The sequence below is a fragment of the Hyposmocoma kahamanoa genome, unplaced genomic scaffold (genome assembly GCF_003589595.1).
Source record: "Hyposmocoma kahamanoa isolate Upper Pololo Valley unplaced genomic scaffold, ASM358959v1 83, whole genome shotgun sequence".
In the NCBI taxonomy this organism is placed as follows: Eukaryota; Metazoa; Arthropoda; class Insecta; order Lepidoptera; family Cosmopterigidae; genus Hyposmocoma; species Hyposmocoma kahamanoa.
This window is the reverse complement of record NW_020654175.1, coordinates 1081112-1104697: the sequence shown is the minus strand read 5'-3', so window position 1 is coordinate 1104697 and position 23586 is coordinate 1081112. Positions and strand designations below refer to the sequence as shown.

The 23586-nt window shown below is 36.2% G+C and overlaps 1 protein-coding gene across 1 annotated transcript; it reads left to right on the top strand.

Moving 5' to 3' along the window:
* Positions 1–696: 696 nt before the first annotated feature.
* Positions 697–11321, top strand: LOC113234315 (fibrohexamerin-like). The gene is made up of 6 exons (XM_026469617.1): positions 697–772; positions 2577–2671; positions 4885–5015; positions 5691–5827; positions 7344–7454; positions 11007–11321. Exons 1-6 carry the CDS (start codon positions 712–714, stop codon positions 11144–11146), a joined length of 675 nt encoding a protein of 224 aa, XP_026325402.1. The 5' UTR covers positions 697–711; the 3' UTR covers positions 11147–11321.
* The last annotated feature ends 12265 nt before the right edge of the window (positions 11322–23586 follow it).

Sequence of the window (23586 nt, the reverse complement as noted above, 5' to 3'; positions counted from 1 at the left end):
TTGGAGGACGTTGCTTCGAATCCAGCCGGATCGACGGAACTTTTTTCTAAATGATCGATCTTTATTCCAAATTTTCTAATGCACTTACTAAATTAAATATATAGCAAATGCTTATGTTGTGTTTTGATTCTGGCTACTACAGTAACTTTATAAATATGTATGTATTTAAAGATTGTAAGGGTATATACATAAATAATGTATAATAAGTATACAAGTTATGATAATTTTTGTTACATCAGTATACCTTTCGGTGATTGGTACTCTACTTAATACTATCACTTTTTTACATTAAAGTTTAAGGGCGACCTTGATTTGTGTTTTTGGGCTCGCCTGTAAAATTTTGTCTAAGCACTTGCTGGGTTTTGTTATGCGGCAGCCATCACAAACTGTCCAGCGGGAGACAGAAAAGAACTTCGGGTCTCAAGAAGTCTTCTTTTTTTAACCTTTCCGCTTATATTTAAGTAAATAGGTACCTCATTTGTTATTATAGAAAAGCATAACATAACCTTGCAAAAATTAACGGCGTCAATTAACATTTGAACAGTTGTTCAAATAAAACGGTTAAGTTTGTTTGAACAAAAATTTTATTGGTTTCTAGAACTAATTAATTATTCTGTTTTGTTTATATATTGTTTGCAAGTTCGTATTAAAATTACAGTTGTGTTATAAGACTCGCAGACGAAGGAAGTAAAGAAAACAATACTGTCAAAAATGCTGTTAAAATTGATAATATTTTCGGCCTTAGCAGCTGCCGCAACTTCGAGCCCAAGTGGTAAGAACAGTGTAAACAATCAATTCACAAAAAACCTTTCTTTCAACAAATTTAAATTAAGATGTGGTTAATCAGATTCTACTAAAGTAAACCATACAGTAAATTGTATTTTGTAGATACTTAATAACATTAAAGATCATGTCTCCAGCAGTGGCACTCATCATATATTGGCAGACTACATAATGAATTTTCTTTATTACCAACTTTTATCGAAATCTATTCAGAAATTTTTGATTTTGCATGCATTATGGCATGATTTTTTCCGACATCTTCAACATTTATCGTCATTTTTCAACCAAATTACACAGAACCTAAATAAATTATACACTTAAACCTTCCCCATGAATCACTCTGTCTATTGGTGGAAACCGCATGAAAAATCTGTTCAGTAGTTTTTGAGTTTATCGCGATCCGACAGGCAAACAGTCGCGGTAGTGATAATATGTAGTGATGTAGATTATACATTACATTATACATATGTAACATATCTATATTTTATACATAAAATGTACGAAACTGATTTAGGAAGATTGTTACACGATGCGGTGCAGTGCGGCCCGCCATAATGTGCGTGAGCCTTTAGAATATTTAGGTATATTGAATTATTTCTATTATCATCGCCCTACTGGGCCTTAGGGCAAATCCGCCACTGGTTTCCAGGACACTTCTTTCTCCAGTCCCTTTGTCCCAGCTAGATCGGTATCTACTGGTGCGGTTATTTAAAAAAAAATAATATATTAACCATAACTACGACACTTTAAACGGCTCGACATAATGGTAACCTACCTTACTATTAAATAAAAACTAATATCGTAAATAACAAGTTCTGTTCTATGTCTTTTGACAAATCATCAGATTGTACTTTAGTACAAAAATAGAAATATTTAAATAGATCGCTTTAAACGGAGACATCTCTATGGGGTAACAAAATAAAGTACTAGCGAAGTACCAGTTCGATGCAAAACGCAGGAGCTTTATGTAAACAAATTTACACTTACCACAGGTGCGCAACGCCTATTAAATAAAAAAAAACATAGACCTATTTATGCTAGCGTAGTATGGGAACGAGCGGAAGCTCCCTAAGCCAAAACAAATGAAATGTGTTGTGCAATGTGCAACTAATAGCGACTTGGCCTAGGGCGTTTTCTTAATTCCTTAACTAAGATAAATGTCACCGGTAAACACTCATTATATCTGCCTGCCCAGGTCATTTCTAACAGGTATGAACTGTCGCGTCTTTCCGCGGTCAGTGATATTATTTGACAAAATTCTAATAGTTACAGCATCGACCAATAACTCAAAGGACTGTTAATCTCCATACTCGTAATAAATACATCGTAACTCTGAGAAAAGTCAAAATTTCGTCTTGAGTCTAGATGGCGCTTATTAATAACCTGGAAGTAGTTTATATGGCTATGGATATCAATTAATTTCTCTTTAATATGAAATATAGATCATGAGCTATAATTATTTTCTGAACTTTGACAAATATGCGCGCCAATAGATGGCATTACAAACTAATTTATAAAGTAACGCTTGCTAATACAAAAGAATAGCCGGCACTATCCATGAAAATCTGTGCAATAAGCGCCATCTAGTTGACTTGTTTGTTATCAATCAAAATTAGAGTAGCTTTGATAAATTGTAGCTCGTCAAAACAAATTAGTTATAAAAATAGCTAATTAGTGCTCTTTGCGACATCTGGTGTGCCACCTCTTGAGTTATAGGTCCCTGGTAAGTAATAGTATTTTGTTTGGAACATATACATGGTTTTTGTAAATGTTTTTGTCTATATTTTTTCTAGCGCCAGCAAAAAGTGCACTTATTCGCCCCTGCCGTCTTAATGATTACCGGTGCATAGGTGACAACCTCGCGGCCAATTCCAAATGCTACAAAAAGGTAATTTTGATTATTTACTAAGTTTATTAATTATTATATAACAAACGTAATTTATAACTGATTTGTGTCAGATAGGCACAAAGGTGGGTGAAGCGCCTAACGTCGGGTTAAAATATTTAAAACCCCAAAAACTATTTTCATTTAAACATTTGAAATTTGAGAAATAAATACAAAAAATGATTAGATCGTATGCATTTGAATTGATTTTCATAAAGACTCGTATCGTAATGTGCATCCTTTTGTAGTGAGAATTCACAGGATTGCAAGGTAGGTATTGCTTTCCATGCCGTTTTTCGTCTAAAAAAGATATTTTACATGGAAATTTAATTTCATTTTTTCATATTCATTCATACCGAAACTAAGTAAATAATTTTACATAAGTAATTATGTCGTCCTTTCCTATAACTAATTTTTAGTAGCAGTAGAGCTCTATGTGAAAGAGTCCATCCAGGATAGTGCTGCACGTTACCTATTTCTGCTGCCAAGCAGTAATGGCAGCATTACTGTGTTCCGGTTTTGAAGGTGAAATTACAGGCACATGGGACTTGTCAACTTAGGTCTCAAGGTGACTGGGGCAGTGGCAGTGTACCTCAGATCTTAGGTGGCACTACAACATGGACATGCGTGTCGCTTACCACCAGGCGCACGACTTGGTCGTCCCGTCACGTGGCATTATAAAGAAAATAAAACAGTTTAGCACACAGGTTCCCAAACTCTGTCCCACCACCCACTTAGGCAAGTTAAAAAAATTGTAACGTCTACCACTACAAAAAAAATGAAAACACGTACTTTCTATATTAACAGAAAAAATAAAAAGAAAAAATAATTTTAGAAGTATATGTACTGTAGTTTATATGTATAGATAGTCGAGTTTTTTTTCCAAATGCGATAGATAGCACCCCGTGGACTGCATCAATTCCCCTCAATTGCTTCCGAGGTCCCGAGTTGGTGCAGAAAGTGTTAAGATTATTTTAGGTTGAAACACGAATTAGAAAACATTGAGATTGGAAATCGTTATAATCTGTGTATATTGAAATACTTATTAATAGTTGCCATAGTGATGGCGGGTGGCTGAGGGTCTAGAGATGCGCTCAAGAGAAAGGTTCTCAAATGGAGACCACGAACCGGAAGGCGTTCAGTGGGACGGCCCCCTACCAGGTGCACGGATGACCTGGTAAGGGCGGCGGGTAACCGATGGTTGCACGTCGCGTCCGAGCGGCTAGTCTGACAATCTTTGGGGGAGACCTATGTTCAGCAGTGGACGTCTTCCGGCCTTAAATGCCGATTTATGGGGCACTCACTTCTTAACATGATAGTCTTCAGGAGGTCGTTATATAACGACGAGGTTACCTATCAGTAGCGCGAAATGACATTTTCCTCCCTCGAAACCTCGAAAGTAATTTTGAAAGGAAAATGTTTTTTCTTTTAAACCTAACCGAATCTAATCGTGGCTTTGCGATAAACATTCAATATATCCTGAAAGAACAAATGTTTCGTTATAATTCCGTTTTCGGTGTAATGAAAATTCGAACAAACGTTATTATAATTAAGATTTATGTATTATTGTAATTTATTGTTATTGAACAAAATATGTTGACTAACCGTTATGCTATAATCACCAATTTAGATACCTAAGACACAAGTAAACAATTTTACTTAGTTTAGGTATCAACTAGATTAATTTGCACTACTAACCTTAAAACTGCCTCCGTGGCCGAACGGTTACCATGCCGGACTGCCACGCAGAGGTCCCAGGTTCGATTCCCGGGCCGGGAGAAATACTTGTATGGCCTACATTTATTTCTCTCGTGAGTTTGGGTGTAATTTGTGGTTGTCTATGTGTGTGTCCATGGCACCCGCGACACAGGGTTTCCCTAGTGCGGGGCTATGTTGATTGTGAGCGTTATTGTGAGCGTTATTATTAATTAAAGTAATGTAAACATAAAATAATTTCAATTTTTGCGACAATTTGGCGCATATATGTAAACAATAGGTTATTTAATAAGATTTATGTATGTATTTAGGTTAATATTTTATACAGAAATAAATTTATCTTTATCTTTATCTTATCTCTTTATTTCGGACAAAAACATTTTCGACTTTGTGATAGGTTACCAAAACGACGATTGTTCGGCTTAATATAGGGTAGAGTTGGGTCTTTAATAAAGCCGAATCCAATAATTTGTCTTTCTTTCCTCTTGTGGTGATTGCAGGTTGCGGGTTCGATTCAATCGAGATACGTACTAAGGGACTTCCGTTTCGAGGCACCGTATTTCAATAGCAGCTACGTCGAAGACACAGTCGTTGTGAAGAATCATAACTTGTGCTACGTTTCCGAGTTCTTGTCAGTATTTTTTTAATCTCTTTCTTTTCTTGTATTAATAACAATAAAACAGCATTGCTATTATATTAATTATTATTTCACCTCACTAGCTCGGAAGGGCTTTCTTAAAAATCTGCTCGCAAAAGCGCTAGAGTGGAAAAGGTTTTTGAAATTCGAACTTACTGTGGTGCACCAAGATTTTTCTTACGATGTAAAAAAAAACATAATGATACCTTTAACTATGCGATTTGTCGTATTATTTGTGTAATATACATCCGTTGATACATTTTATTCTTATTATTGTTGATATTAAATTGATAACGATTACTAATTTTGCTTATTAAAACTGTTTTGTTATATAATTTTTTATTGAATTGACATTCAATTGGTTTTTATGTGTAATTTCTCCACTAGTTTGTTAGATCGAACAATCAGAAAAAACCGTGCCAGACGCTATACCAACTAAGCCACGGAACGAACCAGCGGACCTCACGAATTATCGTCTTATCTTTGTATTTGGTATTTCAATGACTTTCTAGTCGTAGCGCCATCTATGAGAAATCGATGATATCTCGTCACCCAGTTAGATACGTTTACAGCTATCGTTAATCATTGTATTTTAAATTTTTTTATGTGAAATTACTCCACTAGTTTGTTATAATAATTAATACAAAGATTTTATGTGCTTAATTGCAGCGTTAATCAGAAAGCGGACACCATGGTTCTCTCCGTGGACTGCCCTTACTTCGTCATCGAGACTAACTCCACTGTTATCCGGCATAATTCGCTAATGGAAGACCAAACCTACAGATTCTACAACAAAGCAACTTACCGTAAGTTATTGACAGTTATTGAACACCCGTCAAAAGTAGAACTCGCGTATTATACGATTACAAACACTATTTAAATTTTAGTTCAGTTCATTTTAATAGCCGTTGAGATCCTTGTAAAAGAGTTCGTTCAAGGAATTACTGCCACAGAACAATTCAAATTCAAATTCAAATTCAAAATTGTTTATTAAAGACTACATAGGCGCATGGTGTTAGTACATTACCAGAAAACCCTACAAATATGTTAGTAATAATTTTACATAATAATAATAATACAATCAAAATTAATTACTAAAATACACAAGTTTAGGGTTTATAACAGCCGACATCCAATGTCTCTGTAAGGCACTGTCCGGTCTATCGGCTAATATCCTAAGTATGCTTTTGGGGCTCTCCAGCATTTTGTGTCTCATTGAATCAATTTTTTTGCGCATTACTGCATAAAACAGTCAGTGTGAGCATCCGCAGACATACCAGATGCACTGCAGTACCTAGGCAACCCCAACACCATCCTAAACATGTCGTTATAAAGGACGCGTAGCTCGATGAAGATCTTTTGGGTATACGTAGCCCACAGGCCGCTACAGTAAACAATAAATACAGTAGAAGTGGTTAGTTAGCGTCTGACACGTACCAACTATAGATCTCGAAAGACATTTGAGTTCAGTCCTCCATTTTCGCTTTGTATGGTATAGTTGTGTCATTCCTTCGCGCAAATACTCTAAAATCGCAGAAAAATGCCTTATTGGAGTGCAAAAATGACAGCTGCACCAAAAATATATAGTCTCAATTTTGAGAAATTTAAAATTTTTCTGATTACTTACGCAGATGTTAATCTTTCGTCGTAGTCCAGCTACTGGCCGCAAGATGGCAGCATCTTAAATAAAATGCGTGAGAAAATTTTTTATTTGCCGCCATTTCGCCAGCCGTCACATGCGGTTCCTGAACATATCACAGAGAGCTTATAATATGTTTCTTGTCATCCACATTCGTATTGTTATGCCTTTCATTATGTAACAGTCATATAAACTACTATAATTACAGGTTTAAATACTTTATTTCAATGAATTAAGAAAAACAAAACTTACAGCTTTAACGTCGTACACTCCAACCATTCACTCCTCAAAATATCTTCCAGTCGTTCTACCCGCTCGTTTACATCAATCACTCGTTCACAGCGTTACCATGTATTCCCATATACATACACTACAATGAATGCTACCATGATGCTTTATGCTGTATCTCACCCCCAAGAACAGAAACTGCACGCAGGGGCACACATAGTAGGATGTGACAGCATATCCTGATAGGAAATACTTGAAAGATCTGTAGATTCCAACTCGAATACACTAGTATATACTGTAATATACTAGTAAGGATGAAATCATTATAATAATTAGGTCTTAAAAACTAACCACGCACCTATTACTTTTCGATTTTAAGAACACTCGTTATGTAACTATTGCATAAAATACAATTTTTAAACATTTTGTGGAATAAATTTTGTGTTCTCTTCCAGCTCTAATTCGTCTGACTGCGAACCTGAAACACGCTGACAAACTCGACATCTGCTCAGCATTCGTTTTCACTGATGTGGCCACGTTGCCCATCATCGACGTGGCCCCACTAGGTAAGATATACAAAAGAGTACTGGTCAATTTCGACATTAGTGGTTTTACAAGATCATACCACAGATCGTAATTCTGGAAAAGGTCAAAATCCCGTCTTATATGTAGATGGCGCTGATCGGTAGCCTGGAAGTAGTTTATATTACGTTAATTGCCCGCGGATATCAATTAATTCATCTTAAATATGAAATACAAGTAGTCAGTTTTTTCTGAAGTATGCGTATCGATAGATGGCGTTGTGTGTTAAAAACTAATTATAAATTAACGCTTCGTAATATGGGTAGATGGCGTTAATTCCTAACGAAATAAAAGAATAGTCGGCACTATAACAAAAATCTGTGGAACAAGCGCCATCTAGTTGTTATGTTTGTTATCACTAGGAATTACAGGAGCTTTGATAAATTACACGCTCTTTAATGTAAAACAAATTAGTTACAAAAATAGCTATTTGGTACTCATCACGACATGTGGACCTATAAGTACTAAATACCCGACTACGCTTTCTTGTTAGCGATTAGCAGACGTCTTGAGTTTATTGGGTCCATGGTTTTTGTAATCAAACTTGGTACTATGGCCAGATCACAAGAAGAAATTTCTTGTAATGTGTAATATTTTTTTTCGATTTATGGAACGGGGTGTCAAAGTTAGTTACCCCTAGATGTGAATGTTGTTATTAAAGAGCAAATAGCAACTATACGCGCCGATTTATATGGGATAGCTCGCTAAACGGGCGAGTCCTAGCGACCTCGGGCCGACGACGCGTGTGGCGGCGCGTATTCAGATTGGTATAGAGAGCGGATCCGAACAGGCTGCCATAGGCACGCTCGGGCGCGGGCCGCGTAACGGTCCACGGGCCGTGGGAAACCGTCTTTAGAATGGAAGTGACCCAAAAAAAACACAGTTCGTTATTTTGGGTCGATAATGCACTTAGGTTTTAACAATCCTTTCACTCTGTATTTTATCTACTTCGGCATGCTATGATGGTCGTTTTGACAGATTACAATAGTGAGGTCAAATCTCGTTTCATTCATTTATTATCGAAAAAATTATAATCAAATGCGAGTCACATCGTGTAGTGTCAATTCGAAACTGCTTTGTTTTGCATTGAGCTTTGACACGAGTTTGCCGGAGGTAAAAGTTGTGCTGGACAGCGATCCTATAAGTGACGATCGTATTTAATTTAAATTTTTGAAATTTCCAATTTCGAAAAACAAATGCCTAGTTGTGTCGTAAAATTATACTCGCCGTTGATGTTGATGCTAAGTCCTGTTGATATCACATCTCCCTGTCTCACGCCTCGTTGCAGTTGGATAGGATCAGAGCTGTGATCCTATAACCGGAGTGACATAGTGGCGTTTTTGTATAAGTACCTTAACACCTCGATATACCTGTAGTCTACTTGGCACCTTTGGAGAGACTGTAGCACCACCCAGATCTCGATCGAATCAAAGGCCTTCTCATAGTCCACAAACGCTAAGCAACGTGGCCGGTTATGCTGCTCGGTCTTCTATATAACCTGCCGCAGTATATGGATGTGGTCTATGGTACTAAAATCCTTTCGGAAACCGGCTTGTTCGGGAGGTTGGAAGTCGTCAAATCTACGAGCGAGACGATTCGTGATAACTCTCGAAAACAATTTAAAGATATGGTTCAGAAGCGAGATTGACCGATAGTTCTTCAAGAGTATTTTGTAACCCGTAACCCTTTTCGAAGAACAGGACGACCTCGCTTCAGCCCCATGCCTTCAGCGTTTGACCTTCGACGATAACAGATTTGAAAAGCTTTTGGAGGACATTAAGTATCGGCTTGCCGCCCGCTCTCAGAAGTTCTGTAGTGATTCCATCATCGCCCGCCGCTTTATTGTTCTTGAGTTGTTTGAGAGCCACACTAATCTCATACAGGCTGACGTCCGGGATATCTTCGGTATAATGTCAGGTAAGCTTGGCTCTATGGTCTTTAGCCTCGCTTTCAACAGGTGCTTTCGTGGAGTATAGCTGTCGATAGAAACTCTTTATATTTCTCAGGATTTCAAGCTCAGATGAAATGATGCTACCGTCATCAGCTTTCAGCTTCGTCAATTGGTTTTGCCCAATAGACAGATCTCTCGCGAACACTTTGGAGCCTTTGTTCCGCTCAATGGCCTCTTTAATACGCTCTGTATAAAAAATTGACGTATGTCGCTAGTCAAAAACTTTAATATCTGCCTATTTAGGCTCATCCATTCATGCTTGCATCCTCTGAGTTCTGTAGCCTCATTTCATGTCTCTGTTCCATGACTTGGAGTATTTTGTCGGAGAATTTCTTCATTCCGGTACGGTGGGTTTTGAAAAACTTCGACCCAAAAGTACGGACAGTATCCATCACCATGTTGTTTAGATCGTCCACATCTACGCTGTTTTCGAGGGCTTCGAAGCGGTTTTGAAGTTCGAGTTGCCATAATCGCCACGCTTGGCAGGCGGGTTGGCGATCGCAGTTCTGGCCAAGATGGGTAGAAGACGCTGCTGACTTGTCTTCTTCTGGCAATTTTCCTTTAGTCGCCTTTTACGACACCCATAGGGTGGTACTATTCTAGGCCGGCACCACACGGCGTTTTATATGTAATACGCTGCGTTGTATTACATATAAATTAGAACTAGAGATGCGCCGAGTACTCGTTTGCTATTCGGTACTCGTTGTACTCGGCCTTTTTTTTACTACTCGTACTCGGCCGAATAACTCGGTTCATGAGAAGAGTACTCGGTTAAAATGAAGCATTACTGCTATAGACATAATAAACTAAAACCAACAATATATTTAAAATAATCAAAAGAGATTTATTATTACAAATTCTAGACAATTGTAACAATTTAGTAATTTAAAAAGAAAGTTTTCAATTATTTATATTTAAAATTTAACAAAGGCAAGTTATGATGTAGAAATACAATGCTTTCTGCGCGTTCAGGTAATGGTCTGTTCCTTTTTTCTTCATACACATTACCCACTTCGGAAAATAACCGCTCGCTATACACAGTGCTTGCAGGTGCATATAAAACCACTCGTGCCAATTGTGCCAGTTTTGGATATCTTGTTTTATGCCCTGCCCACCATTGGGAAGGACTCTGCTCTCGCGACAATAAACTATTGACATATTGACATATATACATTATAAACTATTGACTATTGACATATAGATTGATTTCATTGACATATTGGTCTAATTCTAGACTAGAGCAATGGGATTAGGATCATCGCGTTCCGGTTGTAATAATCGAGTAACTCAGCCGAGTATTCGGCTCGGCAAATGTTAAACCGAATAATATTCAGTACTCGGTTACTCGGTAAAACTTGTACTCGGCGCATCTCTAATTAGAAATATATTATGCTACATTGTCCGTTGACACAGCGCGTGGCTCGTGTGGCACTCGGTGCGTTGAAATAAATTGCGACGACGCACGCAACGCACCGGCAGCGCTCGTATGGCATCGTTCTTACCGTACCAAGTTTGATGACCCCCAAACAAACATGCAATATCCTGAATACGGGATGGATTTGTATCGTTTTTGTTTTGTTTTCAGATACGCCAACCGCCAACTTCCTCTCCACAGATCTTACACTCCTCAATATCTTCGAAAGGGAGGCCTTCCTCTATAGAGGGTTCCCGATGTTCCGGTATTTCGTTAATTCTTACATTTGCAACTTCGGTTGCAACTCATAATTAACAACAAGAATAGGTATAAGGGAAAATAAGGTTGCTATTGAACAACCATTGACTATCGTACATGTTGGCCGACGATAACACGCAATTGAGCCAACACTGTAAAGTGAATGGCTCGCTTTTATAAAACATCTCCTGTATTTTTTTCCTTAACATGTAATACTTCAGATTTGTAATCATAATTTTTTGTGATAATATAAAAATTTGATTGAATTTGTGTTTTATTTCTGTGGTTCAAGATAGAAAGAAAAGAAAGAAACATTTATTCGATTATTAACAAATAATATTACAACATAACAACTAACACAAGATCTGTCAAAAAAACAAATAAAGAAGATAACTAATAGATTAAAAAACTAAGTACACAGTTTTATCCGAAAAGGTTAGGCAGCTTAGCTTTATGCTGGACAGAGATATTAATATAAATTTCTGACGCCATAGGCGCGGAGGACTCACATCGCAGGGGCTTCAATCTAGCGAGCGCGAAGTTCACCCACGTCTTCTCTCAGAGAGACGAGACGAGCAGGTAAAATTCGCATCAATTTCGTCAAGGAAATACCAGTTGTGTGGGATGTCTATCTTGTTAAAACCAAATGTCCCTAACATTGACCTACCGAAAATCAGTCTCTTCATTCAGTTCTTTCAACTGAGACTCAAAAAATATTTACAGCAAAAAATAACGTTCAGTTGTGACAAAATGGCCTTTAGCTACAGTAACAAGATTATTTGAAGATTTTTAAACATCGTCCCTCACACTGTACTTCTACTACTACTTCTTCTACCTTAAGGCCCGAGTTACTGAGCTATACCGCTTGTGATGTATCGAACCGTGGCCGAAAACTTTAAAAACCGACTACAACAAAGAGTAGACTAATACAGGAATGACTAGTCTGTCTTTTTTGATGACGGTGTAAAATGATCTAAGCAGGATTGCCAGTTTTCATACAATACATCAGTATATTGCTGCTGAAGGCCTCCATCTTATTGAGATCGTAAAAAATGTACATTATTTTTTATAAGTATAACATCTCTCGTTTCTTTAAATTGTTTCACAAAACTCGGGCGTACATTCCGTTAGACAGCTATGTAAATTGTGCTTAACTCACAAGTCTGGGCAGCCTTGCCCTTCAAGAGTTCATTTTTCTATCGTACTAAAATTACTGTTCTGCGTTGTCATTTTAATTTCAAAGTCAAAGCAAAGAATCATTTATTCCATAGGTAAAATAAATATACACTTGAAAAGTCACATGTAAGATTACACTTTGAATCAAATTTCTGTGGTATCTAAAGCCATGTCGTCTTTCCATACATCTTTATCTAATTCGTAGTCTTCAATTTTGTAATATGACTTTTCAATCGAAATATTTTCAATGTAGTTTTTAAACTTAAGGAATGATAATCTTAAACATATACAGTACCCCATAAAAAAAGAGACGTTTACCTTGGTTAAACGAAATTGTGGTACCATTTGTGTGACTTTGGATTTAGCTCTAGAATTAATATTATGGACATCTTCTTTCTTATTGAAACTATGTATATTTTTACGGGCCTATAAAATAATTGAGTAAATGTACTGTGATGTCACAGTCATGATGCCAGTCTCCATAAACTTGTCTCTGAGAGAAACCCGACAACCTAAACGGTACACAGAACGAATCGCTCGTTTTTGCAATACAAATATGGTTTGAATGTCAGCCGCTTTACCCCACATGAGAGTCCCGTAGGACATTATACTACGGAAATAACTAAAGTAAACTGGTCTAGCAGTAATAACATCGGTAAGCTCACGTATTCTGCGGACTGCGTATGCAGCGGAGCGGAAGATATTTAATATATATATAATTTATTAATAAAAATATTATAGATAATTTTATGTAATATTAAAGAACATGTTTTCATTCCCAAGAACGTTGCGCCATGTGGTGGTAACATAGGTTGGTAAACGAAAGAAAAACAGTAAATTTAAAACATTTTTTAATTTTTATATAAAAACATCACAATCCGGAACACTATGCGTAAGGACATTTTCTGAGGCAAAGCTAAATACTGCCATTCTCTGATCAACATGTCGCCAAAAAGATATTGAGATTTACATCAAAAGCACGAGATTATCCTAAAGTTAGCAGCCAACAGCGTTTATAGCAATATATTATTAATAATTCATGTACTATTCCCAGAAGAACCAAATTAGATAAGTAAAAAAAAATGTTTTAACTGTTACGTGGTTTGGATCTTGTGGGTATCACTAGAACTATGTAACTAGACTTGGCTTTTCATGCATTTAACAACGCTTTAACATGTCACGAAGTTTTTACATAAAATATTTTTCTTCTAATAAAAATACAGCTTTTTTTTAATCTTTCAAACTATGTTACACGACATGTTGAACAGCGGATGGCGCGCTTTACAGTAACAAGTTCTAAACAGTATTTCTTCATAAGAATTTACTATTAAATGGATTTATTTTGTAGTTGGGTGTCGATTATGTTGAATACTAAATTTAATTTCACTCGTATAAAATAATTGACATTTTCTTATTAGTTTTAATATACAATAGTCTAGTTTTGAAAATGCAGAATTAGTATACGCTAACAAGTTACTTTTAGACCTAGAAATGGTGCCACTAGCATTAAATTATATTATAAGAGTTTGTGCAATTAGTTCTATAACATTCCGCAAGGTGGCGACTGTTCAAAATGTACCATTGTTAGTTTTACACAAGAAAATTTAGTTTAGTAAAACAGAATCGACACTGTCAAGAAGGAAATTACAGGTCTAAGTATTTTAACAATGAAATTTCCGTGAATTGTTACAATATCGTATATGAAAAAATATCGACTATCTTAAACAATATGGCTGGCATTGACTATTTTTAATACAACATCATTCATAAAAACTTTAGCAATGCAATAAGTTATATGTAGAGAAAAAAAATTACCAGTGTTTTTAAAATAAGAAATACGACTTACGATGATTTTGGGTCGATAATTTAAAATGATAACTTTCCGAAAAATTTCAAAGGGCGGTAATTTTTCAGGAAAAACTGGAAAAATTGATAAAAATTGGATAAATGTAATTCCAAAGCTTATATGTACTTCGATTTGTAGTTTTCTTTAGAGTTAATTATAAAATAAAATGTTATAGACAAAAGCAAGTTAAGCGAAAAAAGAAAACCATACGTAAAAAAATCTCTATAAAGGCTCCATGTTTTTCGATCAATATTTTCAGGTGTCAACTGTCAAATGTGGAAATATACAAGAAAAATATTCGGAAAAAAAGAAATGATTTTTTTTATGGAAGTTTTCATGATACTAGTTATATGAACTACTGGACGGGTATATCTTATGGTAAGGTAATAACAATATATAAAATACATTTGTTTAAACCCGTACGCAGAAATAGGGAGTAGAAGTTTAAAGAAACATTAAAAAATAAAAATAAATCTTTAGCGACCCAACTTACGTGAACTAAATTAATTTTAGAATATTATTTTACGGAATATCATGTTTTCACTACATCCTTACACATTCATTTTTTTTGTGAAACGTCCACAATTTTTTATATTATAATACACAGATCTGTAATGGGCACAAATAGAAATAAATGGCGCCAGCTAGCTGGTTACCGTATTCGCGGCACCCTCTAGTTCGTAGCTGGAAATCAGCGTTAGCTCCTGAGTAAACACAAAGGCTGAGCTATGCTTTTTACCATAGCACACATTATAATGTACAACAAAATCGGAAAAAAGGCATAAACTGAAGTTCTACACGTTAGAGGTTGCGAAGAAGAAGAATTGACACTAGCGTAGAGTCGTAGTGGATGGCACAAGGTACGCGTATAGTCAATTACCGAATGAATCGCTGTGGATGATGATCCGAGATGATTTTCGTACGGTAATTTTTCTTCTCTGCACAATGCGACATTGACATCGTAACAATTATTTAGCGTTTCAACTACGTTATGCATTAAAATATAACATCGTTTTTAATTAAAAATAAGTAGAAATACAAATATTAATTTTACTCACAAAATAATATTAAAACTCCATATACGTATAGTTAACTAAATATAATTAAAATTAGTAAAATTATAATTATGAGACTTGATTCTGTACAATACATTTTAGAAAATAATTTTGGGGATGTAGAAATATAAAGGAATATTATGTTCCTTTTGTAAAGAATAGGAAATTCCAATTACGAAATTAAATTTAATATACGCACGACAGAATCGTCTCCATAAACTACAAAAGCAGATCAAAATAACATTTCCAATAGATAATGTAAAGATTCAAAGATTCGTTTAGTGATTTTTTAAACATTTCTAATTTTACTAACTAGCATTCCCTCCATATTAGTGGCGGCTCTAGGTTATATTTTTGTACTTTTTATGATTAAAAATATTGTAGAACGTTAAAAAAGGTTAAGTTAGGTAAGTATAGATCCCCCCCGAAGGGGTTCCCGCCTTGTCGTGGCGGGGGGGCTCTAGTAGCCGTGGTCGATTTCATCCCACGGTGAAGCTAAGAGGAACCCACGGGGCCGGCCGATGGTGGAAGGCTGGCCCGAGGAGGAGGGCGTTCCGCGCGGGGCCCGTTTGGCCAGCGGGACCGCGCGGATGCGCGAGGAGGAGGGTCGCGGGGGGAGAGACGTGTCGGTGTGTCGTTGCCGCTCGTCCTGTCCTCCGCGACCCTGGCGGGGCTGCACCACTTTTAATGATGCAGTGGCGGCGGGGCCGCGGGGGAAGAGACGTGTCGGTGTGTCGTTGCCGCTCGTCCTATCCTCCGCGGCCGAACGTGGGCGGTTGCCCGTGGTGGGCGCTCCAAGGGACTCTCTTCGGAGAGTCCGCGCGGAAGCGCGTTAGGTGTTGCGGCGGAGCCTGTCATCAGATCCGCCGCGGGGGCTGGGAGAGCAACCACTGAACTTCACAGTTGAGTGGATGCTGTCCTGGCCCCCCATGGCCCCTGGGTAGCGGACTCGGGGGAGTTCGTTGCCCAGCATAAAGGGGCCCGGGATGGAAGGCTCGTCTGGTGTTCGGCGAGCCTCACATTCGGAGTCGGGGGACCGATGTGTCTCCCTTCTCGAGGAGGGGCTGCGCAGGGCGCGGCCAGCCGCTGGTGGGGGCGCGGACGAGTGCAACAGCGTACCCGTACCCCCACCTACAGCGGAGGGGAGGAACACTCCGGGGGTTTAGTGCGGTCGGGTTGCTCCCCTTCAGGGTTCAGCCCAGTCCCACATAACCCCGGCTCTGCCCCCGCGGGGCCGGGGTATCTGTAAGCAGATTCCCTCGGATAAAAAAAAAAGGTAAGTATAGATCGATAGTCCATAGTTACCAGAGCGCCAGATGAAAGTTACCGGGTTTTAACCAGGATTCGATGTAATAATTATATCATTGATAATTATAAAATTAATGGGAACAACACCGCCACCGCTAGCAAATTTGTGGCATGTGTTTGTAGCAGAGACGTGTCCAAACGTGTCAAATGTCAATATCAAAAAAAAAAATTATGCATTGAAAAACGTAGCACTTTTTTGCCTTATGTGCTTTAGTCCGCCGACTCTATTATTATCATGCTATTACCAATGAAAATAAATATATCGAAAATTTGGTTTTAACCCTGGTTCAATTTGGGTGCAATTTTTTTCTTCTGTTGTTAAGAGACCAGGTAATTAATGTACTGGTCTAGCATATTATTTTTGAAATGTAGTCAATTTTGTTAAAGTATACTGTGTAAGGGAATTGAGCAGTATCATATTCCGTTGCAAAAACAAGAGAAAAAAAACCGGTGTTCTTTTTAAAATATAGTTAAATAAAGGATAGGAATAGTTATTCATATAACTTCCATTTTCACTCTAGAGCCGCCATCACAACAGCGCTTATAAAACAATAACAACTATCTAATGGTCCAATTTATTTTCATACAATCCTACACCGTACAACAAATGTGTCTTATGTCATAAAAGCCATTAATGCTCTGCTTACATTACTGTGGAATGGACTGGAAGCAAGGTTTTTGCAATCACAGTATAATTAACTTTATATTAATTATGTAACGTACAAACTTGATACATAGTCTTCTGGAAAATTTTCGTGCAGAATTTTTAGTTGCCATTCTCAACGCCTTTTTTTAGTAATTAGTTCACTTTTATGACATAAAATACTTATTATTTTTGGGATCCAATAAAGGTAAGCCAATTTTAACTGTAACTTCTAGTCGTTCTAGTGTCGATTCTGGTAAACACAAGTGTAATACTTAACACCCTCTACAATAAGTTTTTTACGATAAGAAGTGACGGGACAAAGTAGTCGTGCGCCTGGTGATAAGCGAGACGCCTGTCCATAACAGTTGCAATGCTACTCAGAGCTATAAATCGCAAAGATCCAAGGGGCACTGTCAATGCGCCAGTCACCTAGACAAGTCCCATGTGCCTGTAATTTCACCAGCACCCTTCACCTTCCAATCCGAAACGCAGTAATGCTCATTACTGCGTTTTGCTTGGCGGCAGAAATAGGTAAAGTGGCAGTACGTACTTGGACTTTATTATAGAGGGCGTGTTAACATTGTAATTTACTAATTAAGTCAACGGTCATTTGGCAACTTCTGTTTTGGTACAACTTAATTTTATTGGATCCAGTCACTAATTTAAACATTACAGTTTTTATTCTTGGCAGGAGTGTCACTAACTAGTTTTAAGTAATTTCGAAACAAATACATTAAAAATATCTATCTAACTATATTAAAAAAAAAAGATATAATAAAGTTTATTAGAACTTAAAATTAACTTAAAAAATTTTACTTTTATTACGATAGATTTATAACAACAATTTTAGTTCAAATAATGCACTTACTGTACTTATCATTTTTAAGAGTTAAAATTAATTTTAAAAGAAATAAAACTTATTTATTTGCTTCACCTTTCCCATACTTAATAAGAGTAATTTTTGCAAACCACACTGAATTAGTATTTTTATTACTATTAATTTAATTATTCAACAGTAAATTTGTTACTCATTATTACCTAAAGGCCATAATATCACTTTGACATTATCACGCAGTTAATAGTTAAACTCATCTGTATTTTAACCCGTCACGCGTTCATACAATCGTTAGAGACGATTTCCCCATTTGATAATGTAGCGTCGTAAAGCCGTACGGTGCAAAAAAATTGCAATATAAGATTATCACGAGACCAGTCACGGTATGGCGAGGTGGCTGGTTCGAATTTTCTTTGTTGAATTGATCTTTGGATTAACAGTTATTATAAAAGTTTTGTCGGTACAAAACTAGACTAGAATAACTATATAACTATATATAAATAAAACTAGAATGGAGCCTGGTATTTTATTACCAGAAAAATTTAACCAGCTTCAACAAGTTTGAAACAAAGAGCTTAATAAGAATAATAAACAAAGATTTTGTGAGCTGTATTTTTTTAAATTGATTTATAACAAAAATGAGGTGGACATGTTTAATATTGCCAGCAACACTGCGATAGTAAAAAAGCCCAAAAAGCAGCAACACTTAAACGTTAAATCAAAACCTTTATTACAATTGGCTATTTAGAATGCAACAAGAATGGCTTTGACATCTGCATAGGTTAGATTTCACGGACTTACAACTGGGCAATGATCGCCATATTTTTTTAAAATTATTTTTACAATATACTTATAATTTCTATGCGGAAAACTCGATACTGGCGAAATCCTGAAAGGGCACAATAAAATAAGCGAAAAGAAGAAGATTGACGTCTGATCTGTCAATATATTTTTCATGGCTTTGGCTACTATCACCATTAGCCAAAATATTGCATAAAAATCCGTTCCGTTCCGTGGGATTCCGTTCCTTTTTACATAGTATTAAAAATCTTTAACAATTTTCTGTAAATTGCAGGTAAAAAAATGGTTTTAATTCAGAATTTCTAGATTATTAGAGCTCTGTACAAAAAATCAACTGATAGTCTGGTTAGATTTTCCATTTATTTTAGTACCACTAACGGAACAACTCTTTTCTTTTTTTTTTAAATCAAAATCGCTACAAACACACCCTAGTCAGTAGTACGCGAGACGGGTTTAACATGAGCGTTGAAAACATGATTGTTTAACAAGACAATATGCCAAATTTCTTTATTTTTGGTCTCTTCTTACACCATGCCCGTATTTAATATGAAAGTAACTTATGTTACATTTCCTTTGACAACAATTTTGAAGAGTAATCACGATTGAGCCAGTCAGTCAGTCGCTTTTAACGCTGTCGCAAAACGCGTGTATTTTTCGCACTTATTACAAGGACTTAAAGCTTTTTGTAACACGCTTATTGCAATTCACATTACTGCGAACGAAATGGAAGCGAACTTAATAACGTAATTGCAAATAGCATTGTGCCTGGAAAAATTTGTCCTGTATGCCAAATATTACTTTTAATATTATTTTTTTACTTTTTCTATTATACATGTGGGATTGTCACATTCGAATGAATGCATCAGTATAATTTAGGCGATGGGTAAATTGAAATTAAGAATAGAAGACGATGAGTTTTGTTTTATGTTTTGTTTGATATGGACGACGTACGATGGAGCAGGAAGAATAATTTTAGAAAAGAGATAAGCTCTTTCCTTTGCTTATCCCACATACATCTTCCTCTCTTTGAGCTTTTATTATTTCCTTACATTGTTCGAGTAAAGCACTATACATGCCTCGGCGGGAACGGGGATCGATTGACTCGTATTAATAATACTAAGCCTCGCTAACGCTTGGCCTTATAACTCGTACTCCTCCTGCAACTTAAAAAACAAGCACGCTTAAAATATGTACTCAAAAAACTGAGGATGTAAACTGATTACTAAATTATTACAAAAACTTTTTACGATTTTACAATTTACAAGATATTTACAAGAAAACCGCTGTATTAAATAATTGCTGAACTACATACCAATGATTGTTTTTTATAGGAACTGAACTAAATAGGACACGTATAGTATACGATATATACATTTATCAAATGGTTTTGATTTCGTTTGTAAAAAAATAAATACCGAAATAAAGCCAGTGTCCCTGTCCCTCGACCCAAGCAATAGAACTGATTCAATACGGGAAAAATTTTAGTTCTTGCAATAATCTATTATGGTTTTTTACAAAAAAACTCGCTTCCATTCCGTTCCGCGGTAATGTAAACAGAGATTTAGATCGCTCATCATACACGACCTCTGTAGTCGTTCTGAACTATTTCCAAGATCTTTCAGTCTATTGTTACCTCTTCATAGGTCACTCTCTCCAGTTACTCCTTTATATCAAAAGCCCTCAAATATTACCTGACTTTTTAGCATCGTTGTTCACATTTCACAGCCATACAGTGCAATGTTCCACACCTTTTATATAACAAACATACCCGGTTATACCGTCCTTTCCTCAGGGTCGTACCTACTCAGATTTCAAGAGAGAACATTATCCACTAATTGTATGCCTATTTAACTTATTTCTCTATGAATATGGGTCATTACGAGCTGCTACAGTTCAACATTAAAATAATGTTAAAATGGAAATACAGTCACCAGCAAATTTAGCGGAACATGTTATGCAATTTTTCAGGACGATGATAAAAATGTGGTGTGAAATGTAGTAAACGCAATAAAGTTTGTAGTTGGCATTTTAATTCATTAATTTCGGATACTATATTACTTTATTAATATGTTTAAGCAAGAAGTTTATAAGTTTTTTTTGAACAAAAATCAGTCGAAACGAACTATGTGAAAACGCGTACGCGGAGGCGACGACAGTAAAAATCCTCAAAATAATGCAGAGTTTTTTAAAAGTGTAGACGGTTTATTATCAACAAATTCATTCGAACTGCCGGGCACGGGTCTCTTTTCAGGCCATTTAGGCCATAGTCCGCCACGCTGGCCCAGTGAGTTTGGGGATTTCACACTTTTTCCGAGTGTTATGACCCTTCTTTGACGTGACATAAATTTCGAAACTCGAGAGATGCGAACCCGGATTCGAACCGACTGCTTCCGCTTTTATATTGTTTTATTTTCATTATTATTGTTTATATTAACGAAGAACACATTATTTAAATTTTCATATTGGGATATTGGTAATATGATGAACGAATAACTGAAAAGGACGGCTAATCTCCATACAATCGTAACTCTGAAAAAGGTCAAAATTCCAACTTTTACATCTGGATGGCGCTGATCAGTAGCCTCGAAATAGTTTGTTTATACTATGTAAATGGATATCAATCAATTCCTTTATAATATATAATACTAATACAGTACCGGCACGCGATGATACCCAACTGTCAGAGAAGAAATTTAAAAACTATATTAAAAATGCGCTGTTAAATAAGAGCTAGCACAGTGTTACTGATTATATTCAGGATAAAGATGCTTGGAATTCATTATTATTTATTTATTTATTATTTAAAAAATGTCTAAGAGTAAATTTTTTTATTTTTTGTTTTTATTTACTTTTAACAAAAACAATGAGTGATTGTTGTTGTCATTGTAATCAATTTGATGATTTCAAGTGTAATTTGTTTACCTACGAAATAAAAATATTTTAAGTTTGAGTTTGAACGACGGTACCACATACATCCAGACTCAGAGATAATACAGAAAATTTAGTGTCTACATCGACCCGGCCGGGGATCGAACCCAGGGCCTCAGACATGGCTATACTATTGTACTTCGTATTTTTGTAGTTTTTAATTTTAATTAATATTTATAATAAATAGATTTTCATATTGGGATATTGATAATATGATGCACGAATAACTCAAAAGGACGGCTAATTTCCATACAATCGTAACTCTGAAAAAGGTCAAAATTCCAACTTTTACATCTAGATAGCGCTGATCAGTAGCCTTGGAATAGTTTGTTTATATTATGTAAATGGATATCAATCAATTCCTTTATAATATATAATACAAGTACAGTATCGGCACGCTATGATGGCCGTTTTTTACAGATTACAATGGTGATTTGAAATCTCAATTCATTATCAAAAAAAATATAATCAAATGCGAGTCACATCTAAAGTTTTAGATTTATAACTAGTATCGCGAGGCGTAACTGATTGAAAAGTTTTAATAAAACGAAAATAAAAATGTTTACTTCATAATCGTCAATTCGAAACTGCTTTGTTTTGCATTGAGCTTTGACGCGAGTTTGCCGGAGGTGGAAGTTGTGCTGGACAGCGATCCCATTAGTGACGAAAAATAAATGCCCACTTGTGTCGTAAAATTATACATTCCATAAATTTTACTGCACGTCACTATTGACAACAATGCACGTCAATAAGCTCCTTCAACGTAGTTATGAATTAATACGAAACTTGATGAGCGGAAAAATGGCATTGTGTTACAAACTATTTTTTTTTCAATTAATTCTTGCTAATATAGGTAGATGATGTTAATCCTAAAAAATACAAGAATAGCCTATCCATATGAAATGCAATAAGCGCCATCTAGTTGATTTGTTTGTTATTACTAGAAATTAGAGTAGCTTTGATAAATTGCAGCTTGTCAATGTAAAACAAATTACTAACAAAAGTAGCTATCTGGTACTCGTCGCGACATCTGGCGTACCAATAGGTACTAAGTGCCCGACTACGCTGTCTTGTAACGCGATTAGCAGACATCTTGAGTTTATTGGCCCATTATGACTATAAAAAGAAAAAGATTTTATTACTGTATACAATTTAAAGCTATTATGACTGTTATCCACGTTGCAGTTGTAATTTGAATTTTAATCATTATCTTATTTTTATTAGTACTGTAACACCGCGTACAAGAAATATTAGTAACCTCGACTTGCTGCTAGATGGCATTGGGATCAAATAGAACGCGCTACCGAAGTGTTCATAGGGCCTATGAGTGGCATTCCAGGTACTTGGATGAAAGCTTATAGAATCGTCGTTCTTGATCATCGGTTCCCGCTTCCACCGGGTGGGACGGTGAGCTAACAACAAGGATGCGCTCGATTACGTCTCTTATATCGATCATACAACTACAGCAATAAAAGCCGCTGCGCATTTGGAGATTTAAGCGTATTTCTTCACCCATCCTCGCTACGTGTACCTATTACATTATTAAATTTTTTAATATAATTTATTACGTATAATTAAATATTTAAACTCATGTTTGTAATTGTATGTACGTGTAAAATGTTTTGGACATGACTTGATTATAAATGACTTATTACTAACCCTGGAATTTGAACTACTAATACCTTGGGTCTTTGTTACTTGAAAAATAAATTAATTGAAATTACTATTCTACTATTTTATGTTCACATTTCTTTTTGTTACGCTAAATTTGCCGGCGGGTGTACGTTACACTGAAAAATGTGCTTAATTCTAATAACGACAGCCAGGAGAAGTACGATTATTGAAATGTGTTTTTCAATGCTTTTTCAAAAACAATAGTGCCTTCCATTGGGCATAGT